This window comes from Pleurodeles waltl, chromosome 4_1 (assembly GCF_031143425.1).
Source record: "Pleurodeles waltl isolate 20211129_DDA chromosome 4_1, aPleWal1.hap1.20221129, whole genome shotgun sequence".
In the NCBI taxonomy this organism is placed as follows: Eukaryota; Metazoa; Chordata; class Amphibia; order Caudata; family Salamandridae; genus Pleurodeles; species Pleurodeles waltl.
Genome location: NC_090442.1, coordinates 327,839,809 through 327,852,054, shown reverse-complemented (window position 1 = coordinate 327,852,054; position 12,246 = coordinate 327,839,809). Strand labels below are relative to the sequence as shown.

The following is a 12,246-nucleotide window of genomic DNA, read 5'->3' as shown; positions in this document are numbered from 1 at the left end:
TATGCATGGGATATAGGAAGTCGAAGGTAGATCACCCTTGTTAGAAATTGGGTCTCTTGTTGGTAGAGGTATGCACCTTGTCCAAGTAGGGACCACTATCCTAGTCAGAGTAAGTCACTTACACAAAAATAAAAGGATACTGTTCCTAAGAGAGAAGATATTAGAAGGCTACACACTCACTCAGGTCAAGCAATAGGGGAATTACTCCCTTGATTTTTGGGGCCCTCACAAATCCCAAAAAGAGATGTCATGCTTAATCATCGGGCTGCTCCTTGTAGGACCGGCTCTGCAATATCCTACTGGCCCCGCGAAGGGTCACTTTAGCCAAGATCTTTTTATTAGATGCCCTATTTTGAAGCCTAGAAGTGTGAGAGTGTCCTAAAATGTAAGGTCAAATGTGAAGTCAGTTGCACTCCCTAAATTAACCTGTGTTTACCCTCTGGTAGCTTGGCACAGAGCAGCCAGACTTAACTTAATAGGCAATGGGTAAAGTATTTGTAAAGATTTAGAACAATAAAGAATATCTATCTGAGTAAAACAAGATCAAAACGTCAAATATTTGATCAGTAGAAGTCGAGATATGAATTTTTAAAAATTAAGGGGGTCATTCTTACTTTGGCGGGCGGCGGAGGCCGCCCGCCAAAGTAACCCCGTCAGAACACCGCACCGCGGTCGAAAGACCGCTGCGGTGATTCTGAGATTTGCCCTGGGCTGGCGGGCAGCCGCCAAAAGGCCACCCGCCAGCCCAGGGCAAATCAACCTTCCCACGAGGACGCCGGCGTAGTGGGAAGGTGTGACGGGTGCAGTGGCACCCGTCGCGTATTTCAGTGTCTGCATAGCAGACACTGAAATACTTTGCGGGGCCCTCTTACGGGGGCCCCTGCAGTGCCCATGCCACTGGCATGGGCACTGCAGGGGCCCCCAGGGGCCCCGCGGCACCCCCTACCGCCATCCTGTTCATGGCGGGTTTCCCGCCATGAACAGGATGGCGGTAGGGGGTGTCTGAATCCCCATGGCGGCGGAGCGCGCTCTGCCGCCATGGAGGATTCAGAAGGGCAGCGGTAAACCGGCGGGTGACCGCCGGTTTACCCTTTCTGACCGCGGCTGAACCGCCGCGGTCAGAATGCCCTTCGGAGCACCGCCGGTCTGTCGGCGGTGCTCCCGTGGCCGGTGACCCTGGCGGTCACCGGCCGCCAGGGTCAGAATCAGGCCCTAAATGTAAAATCCGGCTTAGAAGTCAGTAGCGGTCAAAAGGTTACTTGAGGTCATGAGGGATTGGTGAAAATCCAAAGTTTAGGCAACCGCGCTGGAGGGTAGGCTGGCTACAGGACCCAGCCAGGTCCTGCTGACAAAGTACCATAGATGCTCCTTTTGTTGATGTCGAGAGTCCACTGCTTTGTCATTGAGTCGTGCAAAGCGAGACTGGCATCGTTGAGAATCGTTAAAGTGAGTGCAATGTGTTGTCATTGAGCTGCGCCGGGCATCGTTGTTGAGCCACGCAGGCTGAGGATTCGATGTCATTAAGCAGCCCCTGGGTCGGGGTCAAAGGGCGATGCAGCGGAAGTTCTCCTGCACTCAAGGTGATGCATCCTTTTTTGCAGAAATCAGATGCAGAACCCACTTCTGAGGCCCATGACTGGAGGGGGCACCTCAGGCAAGGGTAGGACTCACAGATGGCAGAGTCCAGCAGCACCAGGAGAGTTTCATGCAGTCTTTGATGTCTCTGAGAATGCAGACGAATAGGGGGGCAGCCAGCAAGCCCATGGAGTCACTCTGGGTTCAGCAAGTTGGGTTCAGACCTTGTCCTCAGCAGAGAAGTGATCAGCAAAGCAGCTCAGCAGAAAAGCAGTTGCTTGGAACAGTCAGTTCAGGCAAAGTGGCATTCCTTACAGCACAGCTGTATTTACTCCAGCAGAGTTCTTCCCAGTCAGAGACCAAGTACTTATACCCAGATGTGCCTTTGAAGGGGGGTGACTTCAGAGCACCTCCTTGAAGTGCACAGAGATCCTTTCTTCCTAGCCTTGGCTCCAGTCTACCGTAGGGGATAATCAGCCCTTTGTGTGGGGACAGGCACTTACCTGTTGACATGTAAGTTTTGGCTACCCTCCACCCTGCCAGCCTAGGAAGAACCATCAGAATGCAGATGAATGCAGATGATTCCTCTGTCATACCCACCCTTCCTGTGTTTGTGGATGTATAGACGGAATGCACAAAATGTAGTTATCACCTACCCCAGACATGGATTGGAGACAGGCTGCAAGTCACACAGAGTAGTAAGTGCAGAGAAATGCCCACTTTCTAAAAGTGGCATTTATAAAATAGTAATGTTAAATCCAACTTTATCAGTGAAGAGGATTTATCATTATCATTTCAATGATATGAAACATGATGACGTCCTCTTTTCTGATCAAGAATGACAGCTTAAAAGTATATTAAGGAATTCTCAATGGTGGCCTATGAGAGAAGTAGGCGTCACAGTAGTGAAAAACGATCTTGGGAGTTTTTCACTACCAGGACATGAAAAGCTTAAAACTACATGTCCTGCCTTTTACTTACATAGCACTGTGCCCTATTGCATATTTTTGGGGTAACTTATATGTAATATAAGGGGAGTTTAAGGTTTGGCAAGAGGTTTTGATTACCAGGTCCAACTGTCAGTGAAACACAGAGGCTCTCCAGTGGCAGGCCTGAGACATGTTTACAGGGCTACTTAAGTGGGTGGCATAATCAGTGCTGCAGGCCCACTAGTAGCATTTAATTTACAGGCCCTGGGTACATGGTATACCACTTTACAAGGGACTTAAAGTTAAATTAAATATGCCAGTTGTGTATACACCAATGTTATCATGTTGTAGGGGAGGGGCACATGCACTTTAGCACTGATCAGCAGTGGTAAAGTGCTCAGAGTCCTAAGGCCTACAGAAAGATATAGTAAAAATGTGAGGCAAACAGGCTAAAGAATTGGGAGAAGACCTCATAAGGCTATCAAGTCTAACAGTCCCCCTAATTCTTACCTTAGTACCCATACTAAAATGACTCTTAATGTGTGGGATGATGTTAATTGATTCGCTGAATGGACCACTTTTCCCTCCCCGTTCACTCCGGTTCACTAAAGTCTGACATTTACACCCTCACTTCAACCAGGGCCCTATGACTTATGGAGGAAGGGGGCTGCCTCACCATTTCTGACCTCTTCCATGGTTGGGACATCCTCACTTTTGAAAATTGCCAGTGGGACTTTAATCTAAGAATTGGAATGCTAATGTGACACACAGCTGAAACACTGGGTTTTACACCCGAATATTAGAACAGCAGCCAGTAGAGATCTTACCCCTATTGATCAATTTGCTAGAAAGGCAGGGGGGTCATAAGGGTGTATCTTCTTTATTTACTCCTACTACTCACCACTGATATCACCTTGCAACCCTGTCACATCGCCTTTTGGGAGAAAGCTGTTGAACAGACGATTCCAGAAATAAAATGGCACACTCTGAAGGGACATTTTCAAATTTGAACATTCTATAGCTATGCGAGAAGTGCACTACAAAATACTTTTTGACTGATACCTTTACCCTACTAAACTAACAAAGAATTCCCTGGCCATTTCCGATCTCTGCTGGAGGGGGTGTGGTCTGTTAGGGGATTTCTTGTCACAAATGGAGGGACTGCCCAAACATCAGCCCATTCTGGACTGCAATTTCAACCCAACTTGAAGACATCCTGGGGTACCCTGTCCCTCCCCTACTAGGATTGCATGATGACACCCTCAGGCACCAAAAATGTGGTGATCGAGCAATACTATAGTTGAGCCTTGGAGCCTCTAAGCTTCCTCTGGTAAGAAGAAGTAAGCACCATCGGTATTCAGTGAGACACACGGCTCTGGCAAGCAGTAACTCTGGAGAGGATGGCTGATATTCTCTAGACTACTATAAAAAACTTTCATTAAAATAGGGTCCCCTCAGTGGAATATCTTTCAAGAGGCCTCCCACTGTGTGCATGCCCCAGTCGCCCAAGGTTACTCCACCTTTTTCAAATCTAGTACTGCCAACCATCACCATTCCCACCAGAGACACTAAGCCCCCTTTCCACATTTGAGCCTTTCTCCTGTCTCCCTCGCCTCACACCATACTACATACAACTGAGTACATTACCCTCATGTACTTTTGTTTAAGGGTTTTATTGGGTGTGGAGGGAGGTCATTGGGTAAAATGGTTATTCTATTGGGAGAGTTGATTAGCAGTAATGTAATGTTAAACTGTATTGTTTTACTTGGAGACACCTTCTCATAGCAGAACCTATTGGCCAATCTAGCCATCCTGTTGTACAATAATGGTGTCTGATGATGACAAAACTGTTGCAATTTTGTTATGTGCAAAAAGCAACAAGGAAAGTTTGTCAAAAACGGCATAAGAATACATTTTCAAATATTTATTAAAAAGATCTTAACCTTCTAATTAAAAAATGAGCTGCGATTATTAAGCAGATGAGACACGTCAATGTGATAAACATTGTTAGAATGGTGAAAAATATGAACAATTCAACCATGTTAATTGTTTCTAATGTCACTCCAATCCATCATTAGTCTCCCTCACTAAAGAGAGCATAGTGAAGTACCCTTCTGCCAGACCATTTGGAATGATCTAAAACCATTCCCTGGCATTATGTGTGAGGAAGCGGGCATCAGTGCATTAACAATGCAATCGTTTAAATGTGCAGCCTGCACAATTCTCTTGAATGGCTATCTTCCTTCTCATGATGAAGGTCGGAGCAAGCAGGGGTCTATTTCAGTCACAGCACACAGAAGTTCAATGGTGGTACAGCCCAGCTATCACCCAGCCCAGAAGTATATTCAGGGGCAGGCAAAGGCACAGAATGGCTAATGGAGGAAAATGACACCTTTCTAAAGTATCACTTTCAGACTTACAATTTAAAATCTGGCTTCACCATAAGTTGTGATTTCAAATAGTGAGTCCAGAGACACCAAATTCCACATTTCTATCTTTTCTCTATTGGGAGTTATACATAAACTATGTTTTAAGGTAATCCTAATGTTATCCTATTGGAGAGATAGGACTTACAGTAGTGAAAAATGAATTTAGCAGCTTTTCACTACCTGTCAAACTTAAAAGCACATGTCTGACTTTTTAAATACTCTGCACCCTGCCCATGGGGCTAACTAGGGCCTACCTTCAATGCAAAGGGCCTCTGGCCGAGTTCAGCATAGGCGCTGTTCAAATAATAAAATACTACCCTTATCGTACTATGCCAGAGGTGCAGAACAGGGTCTTTAGTAAGTCTGGAGAGAAAAAGTTGTCTCCTTGAGCACAAAAATTTAACAAGGGCATTGTGTTCTAATTGTGTGAACATAGAACTAATTGTGCAGGCTACAGGGCGATAATGCCTACAGGGAATAAATGTGTGTGTTGCACATTCTCGTGGTAGGGTAAAACGTGCAAACCACCATTAGAAAAAGACGCTTTTTTAAAAAGGCAAGCCAAAATGGAGGTTAAATGTAAGCCCAACAGCATAGCTTGAAGGCCCTGGGTGCATTTGGTGTAATGTATTAAGGGCCTATAGGTCACAATTAGGAGTTTAGCCAAATTCAACATGATTGAGAGGGCAGATCACAGGTACTGGGGCCTCAATAGCAGATATCAAGTGCACAGGTTGAAAATATTGGGAGTGATCATGCAAAAAGAGGCATTTCCCCTAAATTAATTTAATGCTCTTTAGTGGACTACACATCTATTTCCTGGCCTTAGTATTTGTAAATTAGGATCTTTTTCTAGATTCAGGACCTTTTGAAGAAAGTTGAGTTGTCTTGAAGGACATAGATGCAATGGTTTGACCAATCTTCACTTGCTAGTTGTTGGTAGAATGGGTATTGGATTCCCATCTCATTTTTGTATACATGGTTGTATATAGTGGTACTTGCAAAGCAGCAGCCAAGCTGGGAAACAATGGAGTATTGAACACGTCTCTGAGCCCACAGTATTAAACTCATAATTACAAGATACAGGCAACAAGTAATTCCAGTGATTGTGTGTATGCATGGGAGGAGGTGGTAGTACACCAATAAAAGATGAGTCTTCAGTTTCTGCTTGAATTGCAGAAGGTTAAGAGCACTTCTGATGCTGATATTGATCCAGACCTAGGTGATATAGATGAAGGCTGGTTGTTCGAAATTAGATCTCTCGTTGGCAGAGGTTTGCACCCTGTCCAAGTAGGGACCACAATCCTAGGCAGGGTAAGTACATTACACTCCCTAAATTAACCTGTACTAACCCTCTGGTAGCTTGGCACAGAGCAGTCAGGCTTAGCCTAAGAGACAATGTGTAAAGTATTGGGGCAACACTTTAAATACAGTAACACAGTAAAACACCACAAAAAAGACTCTACACCAGTTTATAGAAATAGAGAATATTTATTTGACTAAAACAAGACCAAAATGACAAAAATCAAATATGTAGATCCTTAGATATGCATTTTTAAAGGTTTATAAGAAAATAGCGCATAGAAGTGCTAGCGGTTGTTATCTAGTCGCGCTGGACCTGGCAAAGTCGTCAGTTCAGGCTGACTGCGATGGATTGCAGAGCAGCTGCAGAGACCCACTGGGGCCCGCTAAACACAGTACCTTAAATCCTGGTGTGCTGTCTACGCAGTGTTGCTTTGTGGGGCTTTGCATTGCTTCTTGCCGGTTTTGATGAAAGCCACAGACGGCAGAACACCTTAGGCCCAATTCGAAGGGTTGAGGACTGGGGTGGCACCACTTGGCAGTGTAGACTCACAGATGGCAAAACCCAGGTGATGTAGCAGGTAAGTTACAGGCAGTCTTTGATGTCCCTGAGACTGCAGGAGAACAGGGGGCAGGCCTACAACCTCTTGGAGGATCTTGGATTCAAGGATGTAGAGAACAAGTCCAGTCCTTCTTGCTGCAGGCAAGAAGCAGCAGGCAACAGGCCAAAACAGCACAACAACTAGCAAAGTGGTAGTTCCTCGTACAGCACAGCAGGCAGTAGGCCAACATAACAATGCAGTTGCAGAGTGGCAGTCCCTCCTGGTAGCACAGCAGTCCTTCTTCATGGCAGCATGTCCTTGGTTTCAGTAGCGTTCTGCTTTGATGGGGTTTGGGGCCCAGGATTTATATTTTGGTGCCCTAGTTCTGGATGGTAGGAGAAGCTTCCAGAGGCAGGCATTTGAAATGTACAGATGCCATGCGTCCCCTGTCTTGGCTCCAAGATGGCTGAAGTAAAAGTACAGGGTCATTAAGCCCTATTGTGGGTGGACAGGATAAGTCTATTCAGGTGTAACTGAGGCAGTGCTAAGCTCTGCCCTCAACAAGCCAGTTAATGGCAGGTTAAGACCCATCAGGTGACACCTAATCTCCAACTGTGTGTGGCTTACAAGAGGGGGTGCACAGAGCCCAGCTGTCACCCAACCCAGACATGTATTCAGAGGCAGACAGAGGCACAGAATGGCTAAAGTAGAAAAATGCCAACTTTCTAAAGTGTAATTTTCAGATTTACAATTTAAAATCTGACTTCACCATAAGACAAGATTTTAAATACACTGCACCCTGCTATTGGGGCTAAAAAGCATGTACCTTGGCTGTAAAAATAAACCAAATACTCTTAGGGAATGTGAGCTAAAGTAAAATATGTGAAATGAACTGGGACTGCATTACTGACCTAGATTACCTTACGACAGTGATTCCCAACCTTTTGACTCGTATGGACCACCACTTTATTATTACTGGAACCCGGGGACCCCCCACTGAATCATTAGTAGAGTCCAGGGACCCTCGACCGCTAGGGACGTAATCTGTTAATATTTAATTTTCTAAGCAGTAGCGGACCCCATGAGGAGGCTTCGCTGATACCCAACGGTCCCTGGACCACAGATTGGGAACCGCTGCCTTAATATTTTTTACACCCATTGCTGAAAAATCAATGTGTATTTTTGCCTGTAAAGTCATGGAGATCAATATGGGACAATAAAGAATCACCTTAAATTTTGTTTTTAATTACTGCTAGACGTGTAACCTGGCACGACCTGCCCCACTTTAAGTCCTGAAGGATCTGAAATCGTGTATTCTATACTAAGACAAATTGTGTGATTCTGGGCTAATGACTGTACATAACTGCACCTCATTCTCCTTAATTATAAAATGTGGGCGCACCAACAAGCTCATCTGCCCTGAGTTAGACCTACCCTATAACTAAAAAGGTTCAATTATTTATAGTTGAATAGTATGTCTTACTCTGTATGCAATATAACTGACCATACATATAAAGCACATTGAAAGTATGTCTTATCTCATTCATGGCATTCATTCTTAACCTTTCTGAATATATTTATAAATTATGGAATTAAATAAATGTGACTCAGTGCAATTATTTAAAATAACTTGGAAACACATTCTTTAAAAAAAAAAACTAGAAGTGCCTTTAAAAAAATAAGCTCTCTGTAACATAGCCTCGCTTCTTCTGCAAACACTAAAGCTGTGGGTTGAGAGAATGGACTATGGTCTCACTCTCACCTGAGCTTAGGCACAGTAAACCTGTTGACTGTCTTATGGGAAGGATGCCCTGCCTCACTCAGGCACCGTGCGAGAGAGAATAGGGCTGGGCTCGTTGCCTCGGCGTTGTCAGGGTGACCCCTCTAGCGGCTCAGGCAGGTGAGGTACCTAGGCAATGAGAGCAGAAAACCAGCGCCCAGTTTCACTGACAAACAGGAAAACATCCGTTGATGCACCCATCTCCGGGCTTTGTCTTTCTGCTCTCCGTGTCTCCATTGTCAACTCTCTCTGCAAAGCAGGGGGCGAGGAAAGAAGGCTGTAAGGCTGCGTCCCCTCCACACAGATCAATGCATCACATTTCAGCCCTTGTTCACTTGTGCAAGCCGGAGGGATGACGCCCTGCATCCAGGCGGCTTTTGCTTTCCGTCGGTGATTCTTTGGGGGAGGACCGTGCATTTGCACTACACGCATGGAGCCAGAAAACTTGCAAGGACTGCCAGTGAGTACATAGTAAACTGTGGTGGTCGTTGGCCCACCTTGTGAAATAGATTGCACGTACACAGTGTGTGCAAATAGCAATAGTTTTGTCTGAAATAACATCTCTCCTCTTTGTGAAAGCATGGCGTAACCTTCCAGGTTAAGGGGAATTCTCTTTCTAGGGAGTTTTTTGTTCGAAATATTTACTGCGAGCATGCAATTGTATCATATTTACTGAGTGGAAAGGTGGACATCAAGGTTTCCCCAACGGTTGTAGTTATGATTTAATAGTGGCGAATATTGCCCGTTGGAAACTACCTTTTCTGAGCTTTGTTACACGTCAGCTAACAAGACTTATGATGGAATTAGCTATCGAACAAAGAAGCAACAGTTGATATCAAAAGTACCTTCAAATAAATATGTACATTTGGTTGATGTCAATTTGTGGACATTGTTAGAGAGTATAATCATTAAATGTATACACCCCCCTTGAGACCTAAAGTGTTGGTGCCCCTTATTAGGTATAAAAGTGTGAGTGCTTTATGAGGGAGCCAATATTTATTACTATTTCAAAATGATTATTCACTGAGTTTCCAAACCCTTAATGGACGCTTTCATTTCTTTTTCTAGGTGGTAAATAATTACATTGATGGGAACCAAGGGGATAAGGGGAGTGGGCAGCACTTCAGTGATGGGAAACGGAAAGTGGATTATGTTCTGGCCTACCACTACCGCAAGCGACCCTCACATCATTACCATCACAACGGCTCACTTGGAAGTCACAGGCCGGCACTCGTTGTGTCTAACGGGAACTCTGTGAACCCCGAGGATCAAGGGAAAGGCCACCCAGAGCAACCACTACCCGGGGACCCACAGCCACCTCATGAGAATCCCCCACAGCAACATCCTGTGGACCTCCCAGGACAACCCCGCCGCCAGGAGGCAATAGTCATTGAGCTCAGCGCACACGATGCACTGGAGGAGGAGAAGAGGATACAGAGAGAGGAATTTGAGCACAACCTCATGGAGGCTGGGTTGGAGATTGAGAAGGACCCAGAGGTAAGAACAAAACTGGTCTGTGCATATATCACATGGCGAAGACCTGCAGTTTGAGGATGTGGAACTAAACAGTTATTTTATTGGGAAAATATTAATTTCCTGATTTGTCTGTATAAAGTCTCTGAATCTTTAAGCAAGTTGAGAAATTATATTGTCCTCCATATATATAGGATGTCCGCTGTGTGCCAATCTAATACTGACCCATTATAGGGGTAAAATGGTGCGCTCACTAGAATTTCACCTGCAGAGAAATGTTATCCCCAAACTCTTTGCTGAAGAGGCTTGCCTTTCACGGACTCTAGAGATGCCTGTTGATTAAACTCCATAGCATACGTTCAATAACATCAGACTCACCAGAACAAGTAAAGGATATATAGCAAATGATTAGTAGAGTTAACAGATTTGTTAGTGTTGATTGTGTAGCATAGTGTAAATTTGGTTTGGAGGTAGCAAATCAAACCCAAGGGTGCACTGTGTTCACCGGTCATTGAGCTTCTCGGGGGCTGTAGGTAACATCAGATAAGGATATACTATGTGCTGTCTGAAAACTGACAAGTAGTGCCAGCAAAACACACGTCAGACTTTGGGCCTGATTTATAACTTGGCAGATGGGTTACTCTGTCACAATGGTGATGGATATCTAAATCCCTTTATGTGCAATGGGATTCAGATTTCTCCAGAGTAGATACCCATCACCGTTGTGATGGAGTAACCCATCTGCAGACTTCTAAATCAGACCCTCTGTTCTCATTGATATTTACAAGTGCAGACGTTATGGTGGATGAAGCACAATAGTAGACTGTGTCTTCAAGGTCCATTTACAAGCAGGTCACTCTTGAGATCAATCTATACACGTAAGGATAAACTGTTGGCTAACTGGGAAAGCATGAGAGGTGCCCACGGATCTAACACATGCTAGAATTTTGCCCACTAGAATGTTTGAGAGGTGGCAACTTAGCAAATGTAGTAGTAGACTTTGGAGTCATTAATCACCAACTGCAGAGGGGCTTGCTAAGCAAGTCCGTTTGTAGGATTTTCTCAGTCAAAGCCAAAGTTCACTAACAAAATGGCAGCTCCTATATCCAATTGGCATTTAATGGAGCTAATGACTCAAGTGATTATTCAAAAGAGGAGCGCCATGTTCACTGGACGCTACCCTTCACATGAGTCCCAGCTGAAGTGAAAATGCTGGATATGACGTCACTAGAAAAGCAGAAGCTCAACTGATCAAAGAAAGTGAGATAGGACATTGCCAACAGATGCTGCCCATCCCATCTGTCCACACAGACCCAAAAAACATATTCTGTATACCCATGACATTGATTAGCATCAGAAATAGTAATATGCACATTTTCGGAAAAACTATGGCTGAGATTTGATAGCTGGAGCTAGCTAAAACATAATGTGACAGGTAAAAGCATGATGGCACGTTCCTGCTTCCCATTTGTACTTCTCAATATGGAATAGTACAAAATTATCTTTGAGGTCCAAGCATTTCAATTAGCTGTTTTTTCTGGGTTGTCCCTTACACGTATTCCCTCATGTATGTCCTTAACAGAGTAGTTCATTTTTCATTTTGTATCTGAATCTTGTCGTTCTTTTTATTGGTCGCTTTAACCGTATAATTATCACAGTAACAAAAGCGTCACAAAGGACATGTTCTCCCTCCAATGTATCCCTCCCAGCGCAGTGCTATCTCTCTGAATTACAAAGTCTCAATTAGATGTATTTTATCTTTGCATTGTTAAACTTAATACAATTCCTTTTAAATATGCATTGAAGAATATTATTGTACAGCGGCAATCTAAGACCTGCACAGAAACGAATCTTTACTGCAAACAAATGCCCGTATTTGTTTAGGTATCCAGATGCATTCGCAGGTATGCAGCCGTGCATTCCCAGTTCCAAAAGCGTGCTTACTTCACATTGCTGCGGTGCCGTGAGTCGGTTGCAGACGAAGTTTGATTTGCACTTTGCCATGTTGCTTTGAAGTGGAAAATGAGTTGTCAAACTCTCTGAGGACTATAATCCGCAGCCGTTGCTTAGTTTATGTAGTGACGTGCGACCTGAGCGTGCACGCTGCCGCTCCAGGTCACAAAATGGATGCCATCTATGTACTTGATGATCTTACTTCGGTTATCAAATGCGCAGTGTATGGCTGTTTCCCAGTGACAGTCTTTAGGTTGGCTTTA

General features: G+C 44.4%; 1 protein-coding gene across 2 annotated transcripts in view; it reads left to right on the top strand.

Annotated features, from left to right (window-relative positions):
* Nucleotides 1-12,246, top strand: part of ANO2 (anoctamin 2) — a 1,564,866-nt gene that overhangs the window by 170,891 nt on the left and 1,381,729 nt on the right. Inside the window, exons 1-2 of one of the 2 annotated variants that reach the window (XM_069228439.1) lie at nucleotides 8,740-9,017; nucleotides 9,626-10,054. In XM_069228439.1, the coding sequence (XP_069084540.1) occupies nucleotides 8,988-9,017; nucleotides 9,626-10,054 (459 nt within the window). In that variant the 5' untranslated portion in view covers nucleotides 8,740-8,987. Of the gene's footprint in view, nucleotides 1-8,739; nucleotides 9,018-9,625; nucleotides 10,055-12,246 lie in introns of those variants that run through there. The other variant, XM_069228438.1, reaches the window with a different exon arrangement.